The sequence below is a fragment of the Giraffa tippelskirchi genome, chromosome 3 (genome assembly GCF_054371585.1).
Source record: "Giraffa tippelskirchi isolate mGirTip1 chromosome 3, T2T-mGirTip1v1.2.pri, whole genome shotgun sequence".
Taxonomy (NCBI): Eukaryota; Metazoa; Chordata; class Mammalia; order Artiodactyla; family Giraffidae; genus Giraffa; species Giraffa tippelskirchi.
This window is the reverse complement of record NC_137277.1, coordinates 10,222,241-10,244,926: the sequence shown is the minus strand read 5'-3', so window position 1 is coordinate 10,244,926 and position 22,686 is coordinate 10,222,241. Positions and strand designations below refer to the sequence as shown.

Here is a 22,686-nt window from a genome sequence, read left to right as displayed (position 1 = left end):
GGCACAGGCTCTCCAGGTTTGTTGAATACCTGGAGGAAGTATGGTGGCCACTTGGACTTCCTCCAGCCTCTTCCCCAAGAGCTCATGGAGTTACTTTCAGAGTCTTCTCTCTTCCTCACCTCCTCCCTCCCAATCCAACTGTGTTTTTCTTCACAGCCAAGGGGCCCTACCCCTATAACGGTGTGTGGTGAAGTGGAGGGGGGAGGGGGAAGGGATGGTTTGTTTACCAGTTATCTGGGGCCACTAGGTGAGAATCAGAGTTTTGATCTTTCCTTTCATTTGTTCATTCATGTGATTATTCATCCAACAAATATCAAGAACCTAGTATGTGTCATGGAGAAGGAAATGGCAACCCACTCCAGTGTTCTTGCCTGGAAAATCCCAGGGACAGCGGAGCCTGGTGGGCTGCTGTCTATGGGGTCGCACAGAGTCGGAGACGACTGAAGCGACTTAGCAGCAGCAGCAGCAGAAGCAGCAGTAGTATATATCAGGTGCTGGGTTTACAGTGGTGAACAAAATAGATATTTCCCAGCTCTCGCAGACCATGATTAAGTAAAGAAATAAATCAAAATATAATTAATTTGTAACAAGTGCCAAGAGAGAGTGACCACAGAACTGGGGACTACGCTAGCTTGAGTTGTTGGGGAAAGCCTCTCAGAGATGTGATTTCCACTTGAGGACGAGAGATGGGAGGGAGGCAGCGGCCTCACAAGGAAGCAGTGAGTGAGAAGGTCTCAGCTGGGGCGGGTGGGGGACCGCTGGGTCCCTTAGAAGTCCAATCTTGCTGGACCTCTTTGAAGAATCTGTTGCCTTCCTTCTGGAAACACCCCTTCCTTGGGCTTTTGTGGTATTTTGCAGTCTCATCTTCCTTCTCTTGGGGGCCTGTCCTTGTTCTTCCTTTCTCTCCCACAAACTCTTGGGGTGTCTCAGGTATTCCTCCTCATCGCCTGTTCTGTACTCCTAGCCTGTCTTCTCACTTGATGTTCTTATCCATGCCCATGTCTTCAGCCACCATTTGTATTCTGGAAATTCCTGGGTTATTTACCTATTGCTCTGTAATGGATTACACTAAAGTGTAGTGACTCCCAACAACAATCACTTATTAGCTCATAGTTTCTGGGATTCAGGAATCTAGGGGTGGCTGAGCTGAGTGCTTTTAGTTCAGAGTCTTTTGAGAGGTTGCAGTCAGCATGTTGGCTGATGGTGGGAAGCCTCACTCCCTATGGCCGCTTAAGTGTCCTCATGCCATGGCGGCCAGCTTCCCCCAGAGTGAGCATGACCTGACCTCAGAATCGATCCACCATCACTTCGGCCATGTTCTCGTGGTTACACAGACTAGCCCTGGTCTGATCTGAGCAGGAGGTGAGAATTGTAGGGGCCACCTTGGAGGTGGGCTGTTACAATCTCTAAAGCAGACAAGACTGTTTTCCTAAGCCTTAGATCCCGACACCCAACCATCTACCAAATATCACCCCACCCCTGACATACTGGGGCTCTTTGAACACATGTCCAACTCCACAAGCCTGGAAAACTTGTATTATGCAATTTTTAACATATGCAGAAGTATAAAGGGTAGCTTACAAACTATCAACCTAGCTGAAGCCTCCTCGATGTAACCCTCCCTAAATCCTGTCCATCATACCAACCTCCTTCTGCCCTTTCCCAAATCTTAGTTTCTCACTTGATTGCTGGCGACAGCCTCCTGATTGAGATTCCTGCCTTGGTTTTTACTCCCTCCATCCTGTCCACATTGGCACGAGAGCAAGCATCTGTAAGACACACATCTGCCTCGTTTCCTCCTTGAAATTCTTCAAGAGATCTTTTAAAGTCCTTGGTGTGACGTTCAAGGTGCTTCATGATCTGATTCTTGACTTACTGGCCAGTGTCGTCCTCAGTACATCCAATCCCACACCTCCTGCCCCATTATCTGCATCCCTGGAAGACATCTCGCCTGCTCCTCCTTGCTTGGCTCTGCACTTGCTGTCTCTGCCTCCCCTCTCCTTGAGTCTCTCACTCCCTCCAAGGTTGGCATCTCCTCTGGGAGCAAGAACACCCTCTCAGGATGAGGGCGGAGCCTCTGCCCTGGGTTCCACACATCCTCTGCCCATCCCTCTCGGTGGCACTTCATTCCTTCATTCCATCATTCAAATGTACTCATTTAACACCTGCCACGTGTCAGGCACTGTTCTAGGTGCCGGGAATGTGGCACTGAGCAAAACGAAGGTCTGCTCTCTGGAGCTTGCCATCCGTGTGAGCCCTTAGCACGCTTCGGCCCAGATTTTTGCTTTATTGCCATCTCTCCCTGTGCACACCCCTTGCGGGCATATCAGGATGGTGTCTCTGATCTGTGTCCCTAGCATCTAGAAGGGACTTGATGGATGTTCAGTGCAGGAATGGTGCTTTCTGGAAGGGCCAGAACATGGGAATTAGATGACCTGAAATCCCCTGAGTCTGGAACAGGCCTACTTAACTATTCCAGGGTCTCGGTCATCAGTTCCTAGACACAGCATCCCTGCTTTGGTGAGGGAAGCAGGGAAATGGGCAGCAGAGACTGAGAAGGCTTTGGATCATGCCCTTGGCAAGGCCATCGCATCGAGAGTTGCTTGCACTTGCACATGACTCCCTGGTGTCTCCACCACTGCCCAAGACTCAGCTATTAATTATCCACCTGCCAGCCTTTCAGCCAGCCTTGCAGACCTCTTGGGTCTAATGACCACGGCCCACCTTGCTGGCATGTGTCCAGCACTCCATGAGAAAGAAAGCACCAGCCACCTTCAAGGCCCCCAGTGAGCCAGCAGTAGCTAGATTGGAGTTCTCCTGTATTTTGGGAACATTTCGGGGTTGGGGCCTGGAGTCCCTTGGCCACTGGTCCCAGCCTCACATCAGGGGTTCTGAGCCCCCAGCTTAAGCCTGGCTGTCGGTCGGGTCACACAGTTTCCAGCCACTCCTCCAGAAATTGCTTTCCTTGACCTTGGGGAAAATTGCTTCCCAAATGACACCCCTCCATTTCACAAGCCTTAAACACAGCACCGGGGACACATAAATTACATGAGGCCCTTCCCATTCCCGTCGGCTACATTGAATAATGTAGCATTTCAACAATACCTAAAGGTACACTATTATTAAAACACACTGGTATTAAAAAAAGAAGAAGCAACAGCAGCGGAGCTACAGTAAAATTGTCACAGACTCCCACTAGATGCCAGAATCATAAAACCCAAATTATTTTTGCCAGAGACAGGATTCATAAGGCATGAGGGGAGTCAGGAATGGAGCTGGTTTCACACCAGTGGTTTAAAAATGGGAGGAGGAGATTCATTTATTCAGAATATTACATATCCTCTGTAATCTTTACAACTGAAATGTGATGCTTCATATTCTTCTCCTGGTTAAAGAAATAGCAAGTTTGGCTTTCTTAGCTTGAGTCTCATTTCAAGCTCTGGTTTTGGTTATTAGCTCATGTTTTGGGGGAAGCAGAATGAGGAGGAATAGGTGTGATGAGAAATTGAGGGGAACGCGGTCAGCATCCCTGAGAGATGCCTTGAGAGAGACTGAAGAGAGAAGATGGGAGAAAGGACCCTGGCTCACAGGGAGAAGCAGGTTTCAGAGAAAAATAAGGAAGGAAAAAAGTGCCTTGCAGGCAAGTGAATTAGGACTCTGCAGTTTAACGAATGGGTATAGTTAGCAGGGGGTGCTTCCCAGGGGGCACTAGTGGTAAAGAATCCACCTGCCAATGCAGGAGACATAAGAAACACGGGTTTGATTCCTGGGTTGGAAAGGCCCCCTGGAGGAAAGCATGCCAACCTGCTCCAGTAGTCTTGCCTGGAGAATCCCATGGACAAAGGAGCCTGGTAGACTACAGTCCATAGGGTCGCAAAGAGTCGGACACAACTTAGTGACTAAAACAGCAACAAACAATAGTTAGCAGGATAAGCAGCCCTGTTTGGTTTGGAGATTTGGATGGTTTTTAAAAATGAATACCGAATCCCTGCCATTATTCTGAATTTTTTCTCAGTTTTATTGAGATGTAATTGACATATAACATTGTTTAAGATGTACAACATAATAATTTGATATTTGCATTTATTGCAAAATGATCACCATAATTAGCCTAGTAATATCTATCACCCTCACATAGTTACATTTTTTTTTCTTGTGATGAGAACTTTTAAGATCTACTCTTAGCAACTTTTGAGAACATACCTGCAATGCAGGAGACCTGGGTTCAATCCCTGGGTTGGGAAGATCCCCTGGAGAAGGGAAAGGCTACCCACTTCAGTATTCTGGCCTGGAGAATTCCATGGCCAGAGGAGACTGTCAGGCTACAGTCCATGGGGTCTCAAAGAGTCGGACATGACTGAGCGACTTTCACTTTCACTTCATAGCGCTGTCACCATGCTGTGTGTTATACCCGCCGAATGTGTTCATACTCTAACTTGAAGCTTGTCCCTACTCACCACCTTCACCATTTCCCCCACCTCCACCCTCTGCCTCTGGTAACCACCAGGCTATTTCTCTGTTTCTATGGCAAATCTATGCCATTACTCTGAATTTCTTTTACTTTCTACCAGGCTGAACTGGAGAACTAAAAACCTCCCTCCTCTGCAATGAGATGCAGCAGGAATGTGTGGTCTGGGGAGAAAGGCTCATTTCTAAGATGTGTATGTTGAGCCCTCTGGGATTTTGCAGCTCCCATTTTTGGAGTCCCTGTGGGAAGCTGCGCAAGGAGGCTGGCACATCTCTGGCAGTATTAGTATCCTCATTAAAACAACCAAACAAGGTACAGCAAAAATCCCCAAAACTTGGTTTCTGAAGTTTTCAGAGTCCTTTGGGAAAAACTTCGCTATAAGCAATGGAGTCCTCTCTACTCCATCCTGCATTCCCCCACCACCTTAGGTGGCTCCTGGGGTTCATGGCTGACCTTTGTGAAGAGGCCTGTGGCTCTAGGGGCCCTGAGAGGTCATTTGGCTTCCTGAAGCATTTGGAGAAAATGCTTCTGATTTAGTGCAAAGCCTTCTGAATGTATTACCCCTGTGCCTCTGGGAGGAGCTGGTCAGGTGATGTTCCAGACACCACGCCTCATGGAGCATCCTGATCCTGGGCGTGCGTCTGCACACAGGAGGCTCTTCAGACGGGTCGAGGGTGCAAAGGGTCAGGGCCGTTACTTCTGCTTGTCCCGGGTCACACAGCACGTCGAAGAAGGGGCTAGCTGGAGGAGAACATGCTCCAAGTTCTTCCTGCCCCGATGCCCCAGAGTCTCCAGATAAGTCACCCAGTCTGTCATGAGGGGCAGGTGTCCTGTGCCTTGTTCCGAGGAGATGAAGGGCTGGACTTGCAGGGCCACATCTGCCCAGAGGGGGCGCCGTTGTCCACACCCCGACGCCCTGTGGTGCTGTGTGCTGGCAGGCGGCCCAGTGAGGGCGCCCCAGGGAGGGCTCCATGTTAGCTCACCCGCTGTCTCTTCTTCTCTGGGTTGCCTCCACCTGAGTCCTGTAAATAAAGCCTCTTCCTCAGGTAACTTGTCCATTACAAAGGACTATTGTCTCGCCAACCTGTCCTTGGGCCCTGAAGCCCAAGTGAACCTTTCTCTTGGAGATTTGGAAGCGAATCCAGAGTATCTGCTTGGCTGTTGGACCTCTCTCTGCAGGAAGCTGTGAGCCTGAGGGGTCTTGGGTGGGCCTGGATTGTTGCCTTTGCTGTGTAGAACGTGAAGGTCATTCTACCTCTGGGAGTCGGAGACCATCCCGCTGACGGGCAATAATTAAGAACAGTTAATTCCACGTGTCGGTTTTCAAGTTGGCTGGGAATTTTAATGAGAAACGTTACTCCTGTGCACACTGCCCACCCAGACACACCTCCCTTCTTTTCATTGTTCACTTAACAAATATTGGCCAAGCGCCTACTCCGTGCAGCCCTGGGCCAGGTGCCAGGAGCCATGGTGAGCAAAGGTCAACACCAGTCTGCCCTCTTGGGACTCGGTTCAGTCCTACTTCAAGGATGATGGTTCAGCCCCCCTTCCCTCTCTGTTCCCTCCCCCTTCCTCCTTCCTCCAGTCCTTTTGTCTCTCCCCACCTCCTCACCCCCCTCACCCCTCTCCCTCCCTCCTCCTAGACAGACACCCCTGCTCAGCCCCTCAGGACAGAGTCCAGCCCCACGGCGGGCAGAGGACAGGAGCCCTCAGAAAGGAATGGAGGGGCGACTGCCCAGTCCCTGGCAGAGCTGGAGGCTGTGTAGCTGCTCGTCTGGAGGGCTGAAGTCTGAGGGTGGCCAGAGGACCTTGTCATCTACGCAGTCTCTTCTAGAAGGAGCCTCCAGTGGGGACTGAGCCCCTTTCTGTTTTGGCTTATTTTTTGCAGAAGACACTTTCTAGCAGTCCAGATGTTTATTTTTCCATCTTTTCTCCCCAGTGGCAAGAACCAAACAGGAGGCCTTTTGGGGCCGGAGCACCAAAGGCAGCCCCCAGCCTCTGGCCACCTTGGGAACAGAGCTGGGGGTCCGGCTGGCTCAGCAGCCGCCATGGGCTGGAGTGGTCAGACTGGGGCACAGGCCTGGGAGACTTCAATCCACAGCTGAGATGTGGTGGTGGTCGGGGGAGGGGGTGGCTGGCAGTGGGAATCAGCTCTTTACCGTCCTCTGAGACTCAGCCCTCCCTCCTGCCCAGGCTGCCTGCCCATGCCCTTGGCATGACCATGCCTGGTACTTTCCAGATCCAAGGCCTTTTCTATATCACATCTCCAGCCTTCCCAGGAAATAGGCCTCTGTCGATCCCCCAATTATTTTGAAAGCCCCCACCACTAATGCCAGGGGTGTGGATCCCGAAGCAGGTAGAGGAGGCAGGGAAGAGTCCTGGCCAACAGTAAACCCTTGTGCCCCAGTGACCCTGGGGTTCTGCAGGGGGTGGGGGTGGGGCTTCAGAGGCCCTCACACACCCTCCCTCCCTGCAGTGGTGGTGGGGTGAGGAGGCCTGGCGGGTTGCAGGGCAGCAGCTGGAGGCCCCTGCCTGCCTCCTACACAGGGTGTGCCCTGGCAGAGGCTGGAACCACAGGTGCCTGGCACTGAGCGTGGCACATGATGGAGCGCAAGAAATGTAATTCCAAGAACAAGGAAGATGTAGCTCCCTTCGGCAGCCAGTCCAACTCTTTTGCCTCAGAGTCCGGAGTCCGATATGACAGGCTGTGGCCTTGACCCTGGCCCTGGTCGTGGGCAGCTTGGGCTCTTTGCTTTTTCCCTTATCAACCGAGCCAATCGTGTGGGCCTTGATAGGGGCATCCTGGCGACTTCACTGCTTGGCCTTTACCTCCCCCACCACCACCGCTGCTGGGCTCCGTGGGCAGGAAGAGACCAGTTCCTTCCCCAGGAGCCAGGGCTCCCCACCCGGGTGGGCCCTGTGGGCCCCAAAACTGTGGGCCTGGCTTCTGTGCCGTGGGTGATGGATGGTGTTTCCTACTGAGGAGTGAGGGAAAATGTGCTGTTGCAATCAGGGACAAGCTGTTAGATAATCTCCCATCCAGCTCAGGTGGAGGAAAACACACGGAGTGGGGGAGGGGGCCCCCTCCAGCCCGTCTCAGCAGGCGCTGTGTGCAGGGCAGAGTCAGGGTGTTGGGCAGGTGGGGGACATGGATTTGACCCTGGAGAAGGTGGCCCAGATTGGAGAATCGGACATGACAATCAAGGTGCTGGTGACCGGAGGAGTTTGGGGACATCCCTTGGATTCTTGCTGCTCTGTCCTCCCTGTCTCTGTGCCCTTTCCTTTGTCACTTTCTTTCCTGGATTTAGGTACCAGGGGTGTGGGACGTGGGCCTGGCCAGGCCGCATCCACAGCCCCATCTTGCTCCCGATCCAGCAGGTCTGGTGGAAAATGAATGCCGGCCCTTGCCTTTTTTACTGGCTGCTGAGAATCAAGCATTTAGTTATACGAGAAGCTGGCCTACCTGCCTTCTCGCCCCAACAGCTGGGGTCACTCCCTGGAGCTGCCTCCACGTGGGGTCCCTCCATTCCCAGCTGAGCCCCTTATCTCCCCCAGCCATCCATCTCCTTGCATGAAGCCCACTGACCTGGTAGAATCAGATCATGCACTTACCTCTCCCCTTAAAAAGTGGCCTGTGGAGCTCAGGGCTGTTCTCAGCCTCTCCCATGCCCAGGTCCTGGCTCCGTGCCTGGCACGGATGGCCACTGGAAAGGGGGAATGCCCAGGCATTTCTCTGCAGTTGGCAGCACTCTGTGAGGTTGGCCCTGACATTTGGGATGGGGCAGGTCTCTCTCTTCAGTAACTGGATTTTAAGGAGAGGAAAGAACTGACAGTTTCAAAGCTCTGTTGTGAGATTTCTGGGGACATGCCAATGGGAGTCTTTTCACTGGGGGTGGGAGTGGCAGAGGTGAACCATCCCCTGGCCAACATGACCTCACAAGCCCTCCCCAAAGCCAGTCTTTCCGGACTGATCCCCTAAATGGTTTATGTGTCCTGTCTGCCTAATGGCCCACTCACTGGGTTGAAATAAATTAAGCAAAGAAAAGACTTCCAAGGCCCAGGTGCCTCCTACCCTGTACAAAACCCAACCAGTCACCACCAACAAAATAAACACAAACAACCAGATCCCTTCTGTTTTCCTGGGAATTCCTGCTCTAAAGACTGATATGAGACACTGTTCTAAGTAAATCTACGAGTGTGAAGCAAGAGAGTAAAAGTTGGGGGTTGTTTATTCATTCGCTCGATGGATACTGAGTGAGCTCTAGCTATGTGCTAGGCGTGTTCCAGGCACTGGAGATATATTGAATAAAACAGATCAAGTGTCTGCCCGCAGGAAGTTGACATTCCGGGTTGAGGGAGGGGGAAAGAAAGACCACAGGAAACAAGGGCATCTGTGTGACAGAGGATTCAATAATTTCTGGGAAAATTCATGGGGAAAAGGAGGAAGGCGTGCCAAGGGGGTGGTGGTTATTTCTGATAAGGTGTTTGGTTTCCAGATGACCTCTCTGGAAAAGTGTCTTGTGATGGAATCCCTCGTGGGGACAAACCCCAACTTAGGTAGAGGGATGCAATCCATGTAACAGCTGGTAGAAAGGTGTGAAGTGGGGTGGGGGCGGTGGGAGGGGGAGGCGTGCTTGAGTGTGGAGGCACAGCTGGGAGGCCTGGGGACTGTGGAGGGTGGGGGAGGCAGGGAGTGGGCATGGTAGGGGGAGGGGCCAGTGGCATAGCAGGAGGCCACAGTACCAAGGGTCCTGTGGGTAGAGCAGGATTTAACATAAAGTTATGCACCCATAGGGCTTTCCTGATAGCTCAGTTGGTAAAGAATATGCCTGCAATGCAGGAGACCGATTCGATTCCTGGGTTGGGAAGATCCGCTAGAGAAGGGATAGGCTACCCACTCCAGTATTCTTGGGCTTCTCTTGTGGCTCAGCTGGTAAAGAATCTGCCTGCAATGAGGGAGACCTGGGTTCGATCCCTGGGTTGGGAAGATCCCCTGGGGAAGGGAAAGGCTAGCCACTCCAGTATTCTGGCCTGGAGAACGCCATGTATAGTCCATGGGGTCCCGAAAGAGTCAGACACGACTAAGCGACTTGCACTATGCACCTATGGGGGCCCGGGTAAGACCCTGCACCTTACTTTTGCATCCACCATCTTGTCTTATTTTCTTAGAGAAGGACACCCCCACCCCCCGCCCGCTGCTGCCAAACCGTGTAAGCTTGAGTCCCCAAACCTGGACTGACCTGGTTTGCAGGCCATTATAGCAAATCTGGGTGTTGCCTCCCAGTGAAATAGGACACCGTTGGAGGGACGCATCAGGGGAGTGAAGTCACCAGGGGAATCTGCTAGAATGAGAAGGACAAGGCAGTTGCCAGAGGTGGTGGTGTGGCCATGGGTCCTGGAATCTGAACTGGGTGAGGTGGGGAGTGAGAGCGGGGAGGGTGGGGGTGGAGGAGAGACAAAGTGGGGTGAGACGGGCACAGTGGGGTCAGAGAATCACGGGAGGGTGGGGGCAGGGCTCCACAGCAAGAGAGCTGGGTGAGCCGCAGAGGACGTCCCACCCTGGGCAGCAGTCCGGCTCTAATGATTTGTTTTTCACAAGGTTCCCCTGATTCCCCGGGGGTGTGATCCCTGGTGGCAACAAATTGGCCTCGAAGCTGCTCTCTCCTCTTGTTTATTAACGCCAGTGTTTGTTTTATATATTAAAAAGAGGGCTGTTGGCTTCAAAGGCATTTACATTTTTCCTTTTCTTTTCCTTCAGGTTGGAAAGCTGCCTCTGCGACCCTGACGCTTTTCCTGCTGATACTCGCTCCTCCCCAAGTAGCCCTCCATCCCAAGGGGAGCCCCAGAAAGAACGCCAGGGGGGCCTCCCTGCTGCCGCAGAACCACCTCACCCACCACTCCAGGTAAGGCTCCGCCGGCCCACCACCATACCCGTCCTCGGAGTTTGCATTTGTGATGGAAAACATCTTAATGAGGAGATTTCATTTTACATGAGGGAATGACAGGGACCTTTTTCTGCTGGCTCTGGTTTGCAGATTGTGGGGTCTTCTGTGTCTTCAGGGAGGAGGACGGGGAGAATCGCAGAACTGCAGGAATGCCTTGGGTGGGATTTTTGTAAGGAGTGGCTGCTGGAATCCATCAGCCTGGTGGCGAGTGGTTATCCCAGGAAGGAAGGTGGACAGGGCGCTGAGTCCACAGTCTAGTGTCAGCACAAAATGCCATGGTGGCCAAGGTGGGGGTCTGACCCTCCCTTGCATGATTCCGTGTGCTGCTGTGCACTTTCCCCTGTGGCCCAGGGATGGGCTCCGATGCCTTCATCTGGCTCTAGAGGGAACTCATGATTGCCCCGCTCCCTCCTCCAGTGGCTGGACTGTACTTCAACCCTGGCACTGCCTAGAGTTATTGGCAGGCCTCACAGGCTTAGGGCCTGTCCCCCTCAAGACGGCCCCACTTTTAGCTGCAGGTCTTAAGGACATTTGCACTTCTGACCAAGTGGCTGCAAATTCATGTGTTCCCACAACTGCCTCAGTTTTGATAATTTGCTAGATAGAACAACTTGCAGTACTCAAAATGCTGTACTTTCCATGAATCTTTGGAAGATATTTCTTGCTGCCTCCGTGAAGGAGGTTGCAGCGCCCAGCTGCCTCCCCTTTCTGTGGGTTTGAGAACCAGTATTCTCCTAAAACAGTAAGTGCTTGGTGTCGTGGAAGCTGAAAGCACCAGACTGGCCAATCCTGATGTCTGGTCTGGGCATTTGGGGCTGGGCGGGCTGGCTACGCAAGTTCCTTTTCCACCTGGAGCTGTTTCTGGGCGCACATGCCCTTTCTGGCCCCTTTGTGGCTTCTGAAGGTGTGCTTGCAGAAACAGGAAATGTGCATCAAGGCTCTTCTCCCTTCCAGTGAGGTGAAGTCTAGGGGAGAGAGGCATCAAAGGGAAGACCCTGGCGTCCTGTTCACCCTGAGTAGCATGAGGCCTGCAGAAGGAACTGGGCTCTGCATTGCCCTGATCACCTCCAGGTGGAGGGTGGGCCTCTTGACGGGAGAGGGCCAAGCACATCCATCAGTAATCAGGGGTGCTAGCTGCTGATCCCCTGCAGACACCCTCCCACCCAGCAGTGGTGCCCCCTGCTTTTCTCAAGGGGATCCAGATGCAGGCTTCAGAGGGGGCTGCCAAACCTATTATTCAGGTGTGCCCGTGCATCCAGAGCTGAGGTCCAGAAAGAAAAATGAAGGGTAGGGCAACAGGCATCCCAACTGGCTCCTCCTTCCCAGCAGCCCCCGCATCCATGAGGGGGTCATGAGCAGCAGGAGCAGACATTTTGGAGAAAAGTCGACCCAGGAGAGGGAGATTTGGGGAATAGCAGATGCCAACATAGGGCCTATGGAGCCCCTGCAAATATACATCTTCCACGCCCTCTCGCAGTGGAAGGTCTCCTAGAGAAAGTGCTCCCGGGGGTGCTCTGGGATCAGTGATTCAGTGATGGAGAGACTACAGGGAAGAGCCTTCTGCTCGGGTGAGCAGGCTGTTCCATTCCCGGTGGCATGCGGGACTGCCAAGTGTATCTCCTGGTCACTGCAGATGTGTCCTTGATGGAGCCTCGAGGTCAAGTAGGGGCAGAAAGGGTCAGCCCAGGGCACGGAGGGAAAGCTGTTTCCTTCCTAGCCATTGTTCCATCCCTGGCTCCCTTCTTTTGCCTTGGAAATTGTCCCATAAATTACAACCCATCCAGAGGCTCATCCTTTAAATAAGGATTTGATTTGGATTTTACAGTATAGTAAATTCTGAGTCCTTATTAAAAACATGGGTGGATATTAATCTTCCGCAAAGTGAGATTTGTCTCTTACATGCAGGGGCACAGCCTGGGGCAGACGGGTGCTCCAGATCAATGGGGAGGGGACCCTCCTTCTCGCGTCAGGAACAGATATTCACCAGGCGTCACCCGCTCTTCTGTCCGTGACCCTTCCCTTTCTCTCTCCCTTCCGGCTTCACTCTCATTGGACAGTCTGACTCATTCCAAAGCCTGGTGCTGTGTGTTACGGTTGCTCATACGAACAGAGGACACAGCTGGCTGTTTCTTCTCCAGATGTTTATTGGGGTGGGGGAGCATCTTTGTTCTGGAGATGAACAAAGTCTGACCTCAAGCCCCTTGAGGGGTGCTCCTAAAACCTGCAGGGGCCAGGGGAGAGTCCACACCAGGGTTTACTCTTCTCATCCAAGAAAGAATGGCTTTGGGTTGGGCCAGTGGCACCTTTTCCAGCACAGGGGATAGTGTGTGACCGAAGCAGGGGCTGCCACACTCGTGTTGGGTCAGGGGTCGGTGTGTCGTGGCTGTGCAGCTGGCACTTTGGGCTGTTGTTCCCCCACCCACCCCCACTGCCCACAACATTAGAGCCTGTCTGTCTACCCCTGGCCCCCACCCTAGGGGATGGACTCCTGAGGGGCAACATGCGACTTCCCATAAATCATTCCCGAATGAGCATGCTTCCTGCATCATCCATCACGCTCATCTCTTGTCTGCTTGTTTTTAAAAGCTGTTAAACTGGAATCCATCACATGGCACCCTCGGGGGGCCAAGCTGCAGCAAAGGCTGCCCGCATCAGCAATATTAATGCACACAGAGCTTTCTGGAGCATCGAGGTAAATGTTTCCCTGGTGGTGGGGAGACGGAGAGCGTGACTTTATCTAGTTACACCAGAAGCTAATGGGATGTTTCTCTGACACTTGCAGTTAATACATTCCTGCCACGCATGAGGGAGTCCCGGTGGCTGCTGGGTGGAACAGGTAATACCCACCTGAACGATGAGGCTGGTGTTTTTCCCTTCTTGCAGAATCACCTCTTATTTGCTTCTCATGCCTAATATTTTAATTTGAAGTCTTTAGCTGAAGCCAGCCTTTGGAAAGACAAATCTAGAAAAACCGGTGGTTGCTCTTCCAATGCTAAATGTATTTTGCAAAAGAAGATTGAGGAGGGTACTGAGATCAGCTTTAATCCTTGCTTCTGAACATTCACGGCTAGAACAAGTTCTGGGGATATGCCCATGAGGGAGGGGGAGGAGTCTGGGACCCTCTCCTTATATTCATTCTCTCTCTCTCTCTGTCCCCTTTCCTTTCCTCTAATTGCATGAGGAAGGCCTGGACCCTGTTTCTCTGTGGCTGGAATCTTCCAGGCTCTTTAACATTCACCTAATTGACCAGTGCTGGGTTTTCCTCCAAGACCTTCCCGGGGGTGCTCGGACAGTAAAGAATCTGCCTGTAATGCAGGAGACCTGGGTTCAACCCCTGGATCAGGAAAATCCCTTGGAGAAGGGAATGGCTGCCCACTCCAGTATTCTTGCCTGGAGAATTCGATGGACAGAGGAGCCTGGAGGGCTACAGCCCATGGGGTCGCAAAGAGTCGGATCCGAATGAGCAACAAACACTCTTGCCTCCAAGAACCCCTCTGTCTGTCCCAGGCAGATGTCACAAACCTCGGTGGCACCGGTGATATTTTGTCCCATCTGCTTTGGACTTTTCCGATATCCTTTTCTGTGCCTTGTGTTTTGCTGGTTGAAGGATGAAACTGCTTGTTGGCAGGGGTGGGCTGATATTTTTGGTTGCTGACCTCTGAGCTCTGGGAGTGAGCAGCCCAGGAGGCTGGGCGGGTGGCGGAGGGCGCTGTCAGAGCACCCCCTTCGCGCTGGAGCTGTCCAATTAGAGCCCATTAGTCACTCAGTGTGTTAAAGCATTAAGAACAATTAAGGGTGAGAAGAGTTTCCAGATGTAGCTTCAGCTCAGGGGCTGGAAGGGAAACACTGCTGGCTGCTCCCCAGATGGAAATAGTCTGAGAGGAATGGCAGGCATCAGCAGCGGTTCCTAGAGCCCAGGGCTTTAGGGTGGGGAACCCACAGGGGGGCTCCTGATTCAGACGCTCAGTGGGAGGGTCCTGGGGTCGCGGCAACAAAGGACCACAAAACAGCAGCCTTAAGACAACAGAGATTTATTCTCTCACAGCCCTGGGGCTGGAGGTCTGCAATCAAGGTGCCAGCAGGGCCCCATTCTCTCTCCAGATTCTGTGCTCGCCGCCCGTCCCCGGTGTTGCTCGGCTGGCAGACACGTTTGTTCTAGTCTCTGCCTCACCACTTGGCTTCTCCCCTCGGCGTCTGTCTGTCCCTGTCTCTTGACACCGAGTGCTCCTCTTTGTGTGTGTGTGTGTGTGTGTGTGAGTGTCCACATTTTCCCTCGCTTTATGAAGACATCGGCTAAGGACTAGCACCTCTCACCCCCGCCCCCCCGCACTCCAGGAGGACCTCATCTTAACTTGATCACATTCGCAAAGACCCTAAGTCCAAATAAGGTCATTGTCACAGATACTTGGGGATAGGATTTGAAGATATCCTTTTGGGGGGACACCATTCTACCTATTGTATCCTCTTAGACTCCTGGGGAGGAAAGTGAGCCTAGACACCTTTACTACTCGTTCCTTCCCCCCAAGAAGTACTGTCATTGGTTCACTTTAAAGACAATGATAAGAATGTACCCATGGGCCAATTAAGAACTGAAGGCCAGAACTCTCAAACTATAAGAGGGACTTCTTGAAAACCCCAGCCCAAGGTCATAGGTCATCTGTCATTCAAGAGGCAGCTGCAGCGCCAGGAGCTTTTGCCTGAGGTCCTTTCCATGTCACCCTCTTGCCACCAATCTCACTGTTAAGACTGGTTTTAAGAACAAACCATGAATGAAAAAGACAGACCCCATATCTAAACCTAAAAGTAAGCAGGCCTTGCCGCATGTCTTGGGAGCTATTTCAGAGCCTGGCCAGTGAGGGTCTCCCTAGAGGCCCTAGAGGCCCTAGAGTCCTGAAGGAAGAGATTGCAAGAGGAAGTTGGAGCTAGGCTTGGCAAGGTGAGGGAGAGAGGTCTTGGGGAAAGGAGGAGGCGGTCAGGCATTTAGGAGCTCTAGGGGTTAGAAATGTGGAGGCTCTGAAGGCTGGAGAGCCCAGAGGATGAAATGTGGGAGTGAGAATCCAGAACTGGGGGAGGTTGGTAGAGAGAGGGACGAACATATCAGGGGACAAGGAGGAGTTGAGGCTGGAAACAGCCTGGTACCCGCTGCATTGAAGTCTGTGGATACGAAAGTCCAGGGTGGGTGAGGCGGCCTCCTGGGATTCCCAGTCCTCCTTGTGTGCGCATGGTCTGTCTTCCTGCGAGATTATGGGCCATCAGTAACAGGGCTGTAAATGATATCACCATTGACAGCAGCAGGCGGGTGCATGGAGGGGAGAGAGGGATGAGTGTCACACTCAGTGTGCTATGCTGACACATGTGTGCAATTGCCACATTCAGTCCCAGTAAAGAGCTTGGGACTGAAAGGAGAAGTCCTGGGCAGAGAGACATGAGAAGTTCTACATGGATTTATACAAACCCACTGATTCTAGATTCAAAATGGGCTTCTGGGGGCCATGAGGGTTTGTGAGCCAGCCTCACGCAGAAGTTGATGTGTGCTTCCTGGTCCCACTGCCAGGCAGGTACCCGGGCTAGGCCCTTGAATCGGATCCCATAGAACCCTCACTTTTCTGTGTCGACACGTGGGCTGATGATGAACTCCACTCAAAGAGCAAACAGACGAGCGGGGATTTTTGTGGATTGGGAGAAATTTTTTTTTTTTACCCAATTTGCAAGGATACATTAAGTATTCCCAGGCCTGGTGCTTTCAAAGACATCTGTGCTCTGAAGGGCAAAGAACAGAAAGGGAGTGTCAGCAAATGCCTCAGGAAGAAAATTTAATTTAGAAGTAGAGGTTGAGACAAGCTTAACTTCAGTGGTACATGTGTCTCTGTGTGTGTAGGGGAGAAAACATGGAGGCAGAATAGAATCATTTTTCTCTTTTTAATTTGAGGTGGGAGAGGAGGTAGCACATGGACAGATGGTGTTTTTGAGTGACCTTGTGTCGCTGAGTGTGGCTGAGTAACGGCTGGAGCTGTAGGAAGCTCACGGGGTGGCCGCCTGCAGCTACCAGTGGGGGTTCACCAGGATGCCAGCATTCCGGAAGGACCTGGAAGCAATCAGATGACAAACCCAAGTTCAATGAAGATCAAACAACACGCTCATAACACAACCTCTTGTAGGAGACATCCGTGGGCCTGGAGTCTCTAAAGCAGGACTTAGAGCTTGGAGACTGGTCCAGCTGAGAAGCTGGGGTGACACGTGTTTGCAGGTATCTGATCGAAGGTTCTCATCTCTAGATCGACATGTGTCATCTCTGTTAATCCTCACAACAACCCTCTAAGCTAGGTCTCCTGAGGAAACTGAGCCATTCAGGAATGGTTAGCACAGGGCTATCCAGAATTTGAACCCACAGCGGCTGCCTGGTGACAACCCCGGTTTAGGACCCACGTCTCTATGATCCAAATTGTGCGTGCGTGCTCAGTCGCTGAGTTGTGTCTGACTCTCTTCGACCCCATGGACTGTAGCCCTCCAGGATCCTCCGTCTATGGAATTTTCAGGGCAAGAATACTGGAATGGGTTGCCATTTCCTACTCCAGGGGATCTTCCCGACCCAGGGATCGAACCTGCATCTCTTGCATCTCCTGCACAGGCAGGGGGATTCTTCACCACTGTGCCACTTGGGAAGCCCACAAACCAAATCAGAGTCAGTGCCCACCTGTGAGCTGCTGCTCTGATTCCAGCAAGATGAGGACGGAAGTTGAGAGTATTCAGTTAGAACCTTTCACAGTCAAAGTGAGAGAGCAATTTTCTGTCTACTTTTGTGTCAACTGAATCTAATAATAAGAAATCAGGCTTTGTATTTTGTAAGCCTTTTTATTCTACTTTTTCAATAAACCCATGCTTGTAGCTTAAAAAAAAATGTAGATCTGCAAATAAATTCCAAGTACAACAGTGAGGCCTTTGCCACAGATAGTTTGAGAAGCCCAGATGCAGAGGATACAAAGTCAGATCACAAAACTGGTGAAGTTTGAATAAGCTCCGTGGTTGACCTGGTTTGGGAATGTGGTCATGTGTGAGGGTACATTCAATTACTTGGGTTGCCATGACAGAGCGCCCAGACTGGATGGTGAAGAGAAATTTTCTTTCTCACAGTTCTGGAGGCTAGAAGTCCATCTAGGGTCAAGGTGTGAACAGGGTTGGTTTCTTCTGAGGCCTCTTTCCTTGGCTTCTAGATGGCCATCTTTTTCTGCATCCTCACATGGTCGTCCCTCTGTGTGTCTGGGTCCTAACCTCCTCTTCTTGCATGGACACAGTCAGATTGGATTAAGGCCCATTCATATGACTGTATTTAAACTTATGGGCTTCTCAAGTGGCACAGTGGTAAAGAATCTGTCTGCAGTGCAGGAGATGCAAGAGACGTAGTTTCAATGCCTGGGTCAGGAAGATCCACTGGAGGAGGAAATGGCAACCCACTCCAGTATTCTTGTCTGAGAAAATCCCATGGACAGGGGAGCCTGGTGGGCTACAGTCCATGGGGTCTCAAAAGAGTTGGACGTGACTGAGCATGCACGGAGTCAATGACCTTTTAAAACTCTTTCTAGATACAGTCATACTCAGAGGTACTGGGGCTTAGGGGTTCAACTTAATGAATTTGGAGGAAACACAAGTCAGCCAGAAGGGATGTGAGAATTCTCTGCACTATTTTTTGCAGTTTCTTCGAGTCTTAAATTATTTCAAAATAACAAGTTTTTTTTTCAAGGATGACACTCACCTCCCCCAAAACAGCATGGCCACTGTGGTTTGCTTGGCAAGATCCCAGCAGGCATCCATCATTCCAGGTTTTGGGAGACCATACCAGGAGGGAGGCCAAGTTGGCATGACCCAGGCCCTGCCTCTCTCTGCTGTCTGCCCTCTGGTTCCATCCTTCCAAGTCCACAGAAGACAATCGGAAGGTACATGAAACAGACACTGTGGCTGCCTTTCTACATTCTCTGTTCATGGAAGTTCCTCTTGGGTCCCTCCCTCTTTGGGGTTTCTTTTTTTTTTTTTTAATTTGTTTATTTTTTATTGAAGGATAATTGCTTTACAGAATTTTGTTATTTTCTGTCAAACCTCAACATGAATCAGCCATAGGTATACATGTATCCCCTCCCTCTTGAACGTCCCTCCCATCTCCCTCCCCATTCCACTCCTCTAGGTTGATACAGAGCCCCTGTTTGAGTTTCCTGAGCCATGCAGCAAGTTCCCTTTGGCTATCTGTTTTACATATGGTAATGCAAGTTTCCATGTTACTCTGTCCATACATCTCACCCCCTCCTCCCCTCTCCCCGTGTCCATAAGTCTGTTCTCTATGTTGGTTTCTCCGTTCAGTTCAGTTCAGTTCATTTCAGTCGCTCAGTCGTGTCCGACTCTCTGCGACCCCATGAACCGCAGCACACCAGGCTTCCCTGTCCATCACCAACTCCTGGAGTTTACACAAACTCATGTCCATTGAGTTGGTGCTGCCATCCAGCCATCTTATCCTCTGCCGTCCCCTTCTCCTCCTCCCCCTAATCCTTCCCAGCATCAAGGTCTTTTCTAATGAGTCAGCTCTTTGCATTAGGTGGCCAAAGTATTGGAGTTTCAGCTTCAACATCAGTCGTTCCAATGAACACCCAGCACTGATCTACTTTAGGATGGACTGGTTGGATCTCCTTGCAGTCCAAGGGACTCTCAAGAGTCTTCTCCAACACCACAGTTCAAAAGCATCAATTCTTTGGTGCTCAGCTTTCCGTTGCTTCCCTGCAAATAAATTCTTCGGTACCATCTTTCTAGATTCTGTATATATGCATTAGTATAGGATATTTACTTTTCTGTTTCTCTCTTGGGTTTCTTAAGGGCGCAGGCTTCTGCTGCTTCTGTGTTCTTCCCACAGCCTCGCACCTAGTAGGTTTCTATAAAAGACTTCCCACAGAATGTCTTGATATAAATGCCCTTGAAACACACTCCCTTCCTCCTGGGAAGCGTTGACTCACTGGTCACCCCAGGTGTAATGTAGGAGTAATCTGCTCCGTTGTAGACCCTGTCAAGGGGATGGGAGCACATTACTCACTCAACAGCATTTACAGAGTAAGGCGTGTTGTCACTAGGAAGAATTTTCAGATCACAGTTATCCTCTCTACAGTGTATTTGGTTGAGAGGCTGTAGGTTTGTGCTGTTGTGCTGTTTGCAGCTAAGGAAACAGATGCCTGCATACCTGAGTGCTAAGTAACCTGGACAACCAGGACAAAAGTCACCTGTACCTGACATGATCAGAGGTGGCCTTTGAATGTTTTCTCTCATTTGTGAGCCAGAATGTCATTGGATCGGTCACTGTTCTAGACCATTCTGCTGCTCAAAAACTTCCCAAGGCAAGAGTGTAATGATTTTTTAGTTATTTAGTATTTCACGTAGCCCCATACATTCTTTGCAAAAATGCTTTGCTCTTGGTCCCCAGGGCATACGTGGAGCATTTCACTCTGACCCCACTTTCTAGGAGCTCAGATACCTGGCAGGCCACTCCAGTGGGAGACTACTCATCCTACCGGCCTCCAGAACAAGGCATGCATGGGCCCAACACCCACCTCCATTGGCAGCTGGGAAGGCTGAGGCATTTTCACTAAGGCAGGTACAAGCCTTATTTTATCTTCTATGGAGAAATTAATTTGAGTGAATTTTTCTCCTTTTCTGAGTGTAAAGGAAGGCCTGGTTATCATTTCTTTAACATGAGAGTACATCCCAGAGGTAGAGCATGCACCTGCATGCAGTAAGCTGTGCTCTGGAAAAGGGAGATTAAATGGCTTGTCTTGGATGATAGAGGGCACACAGCATTTCGCTGGAGGTGTGAATTTTTCCTCTGAAGACTCCAAAAGGGCAGGAATATTAAACCTGCACCCATGAAAGACTGAATGTCTGTTGCCAGAAGGGGTCCAAGGAAACCTGACATCTCTTTGATGTCTTATTTGTTTTCTTAAAAATTCATGCAGATCTTCCATCTCATCCACAATATGCTCTTGCTGGTTGTAACGTAGCAGTACCATTTCTCCAAAATACTTCGGCTGAAACGCTTTAGAAATGCTGTGCGTGCTTACTCAGCTACCCCATCTCATCACCATGATTCCTTGAGTGGCTTAAGGGGGTGGTTAGAGGTGCGTCCCTGGTTTGAGAACCTTGGTGAGGATGTGGGGGAGGGTTTCTAACATGAGATGCACACGTGTATTGGGGGGGGTGTGGATTGGATTAGATGTATTTTAATGCCATCACCTGTGAAATTGGATGAGACCCATCATACGATGCCATGACATTTCATATAGGGGATCTTGTGTCCTAGAGATGAGTTGTTGAGTGAAGACAGTCCACCCCTACCAGCCTGCCAATTGCTGGCAACAATCTCCATTCTTTCTTCCCTGTGTGGGCGGGGTGATGTCTCAGAGATACCCCTGTTGCCCACTGGAGGTGGGGTGATGTCTAAAGCTGGTGACATCCATGTGTGTGTGTGTTAGTTGCTTAGTCGTGTCTGACTCTTTGTGACCCCACAGACTGTAGCCCGCCAGACTCCTCTGTCCATGGAATTCTCCAGGCAAGAAAATTGGAATGGGTTGCCATTCCCTTCTCCAGGGGATCTTCCTGGCTCAGGAATGGGACGTGGGTCTCCTGCCTTGCAGGTGACATCCATAGTTAGGATGAAATCCAAATGTGTACGTATTCATTCTCCATTTTTGGAGCACATTAAGGGCAGAAAATGACCTGGTGCTGTGGGTCCTGAGCTAAGCATAGGATGGCACAAGGAGTGATAGAACAGACAGCCTATGGTCAGCAGGAGAACCCACATATGCGTGTGAAATTCTCATGCTGGCCTCTTATTTAGTCCTCAGAGCACTCTGTGAGATGTGTGTTTCTGTGGGAGGAGCCCAGCTCTGGAAGTGCACTCAGTAAGCAGAGGACCTTGACTCTGTCTTTCCCTGCTTCACACATCTTCTCCTGACTCTGGCTCAGCAAACTGCCCTTCCCCTGACATGTAACATTCCTTGCCTTACATTATGTCTCCCTGCTGGAGTCCCACCATGAGGGTCTGGGCCCTGGAAAGGAATCTGCTTCCTGAGGTCACAGATCCAGCTGTGTTCAGCTGTGGGTGTGAGGGGATGTCCAATGTGGCAGGTTCCATGCAGCCCCTAGTGTGCTTGGGAGAGAATCAGGCCCAAAAACCTACACTTGCAGCAGAGATCTCGGGAGTGCAAGCAGCAGCATCAGTCTTTCCAATGAATATTCAAAGTTGATTTCCTTTAGGACTGACTGGTTTGAACTCCTTGCAGTCCAAGGGATTCTCAAGGGTCTTTTCCAGCCCCACAATGTGAGAGCATCAATTCTTCGATGCTCAACCTTCTTTATGGACCAACACACACATCTATATGTGACCTACTGGAAAAGCCATAGCTTTGACTATAGGGGTCTTTGTCGGCAAAGCGATGCCTCTGCTCTTCAATACACTGTCTAGGTTTGTCATAATTTTCCTTCCAAGGGACAATATATCTGTCTATCCGTCACGCATGTATTTATCCATGCATCCATGTATCTATTGTCCATCTCTGTTTGTATCCATTACCTATTATTGTCCATCCATATCTTCCCACCCACCTTCTCTCTGGAAACCATTGCTTATTATTATTATTGCAAAGTTTATTTTTAAGCTTTGTCCTCTTTTGCTCTTACAAGGGTGGGAGTGTTTCCTTGCCCTGCTGTCTTTCATGCTTAAGTGGGGCCTCTATCACCTCTCAGGCCTCAGCCAACTAGGGAGGCTGTGCAGCAGGAAATAAGCATGCGGGGGGCCGGGGGTGGGGTGGGGTGTGTGCGGTGAGGAAGGCCAGGCAGAAGGCGGAAGGGAAATGTGGAAATGTGCCGGAGGAGCCTCCTGGAATGATGATCAGGACTGACGTGTGACACGTGGCATCTGGCTGTGACGTCCACGGCCGTCAACATCCAGCCCCTGACCTGTCCCGCCCCGTCTGGCCCCTCCCTCCCTCCTCACTGTCCCGCCCACATGCTGCAGCCGCTCTGTTCTTATCCTTCCTGCCCTGCCCCTCCTCACAGCTGGTAAACGTCCAGCTCCTCCTCCGGGCCAAGCGTTATGGTTGTCATCTTGAGGCTTTCTGGTTAGAGCCCTGGGCTCAACGAGGGGCCGCTGTGACACGTCTGGAGACATTTTTGATTGTCACGACTGGGAGATGCTGCCAGCATCTTGTGGATGGAGGCCAGAAAAGCCTCCACTGCACATGGCAG

The 22,686-nt window shown here is 51.1% G+C and overlaps 1 protein-coding gene across 1 annotated transcript in view; it reads left to right on the top strand.

Moving 5' to 3' along the window:
• LOC145540694 (uncharacterized) overlaps positions 1-22,686 on the top strand; it is a 440,299-nt gene that overhangs the window by 228,158 nt on the left and 189,455 nt on the right. Inside the window, exon 3 of the mRNA XM_081575733.1 lies at positions 10,227-10,371. Coding sequence (XP_081431859.1) covers positions 10,227-10,371 — 145 coding nt within the window. The remainder of the gene's footprint in view (positions 1-10,226; positions 10,372-22,686) is intronic.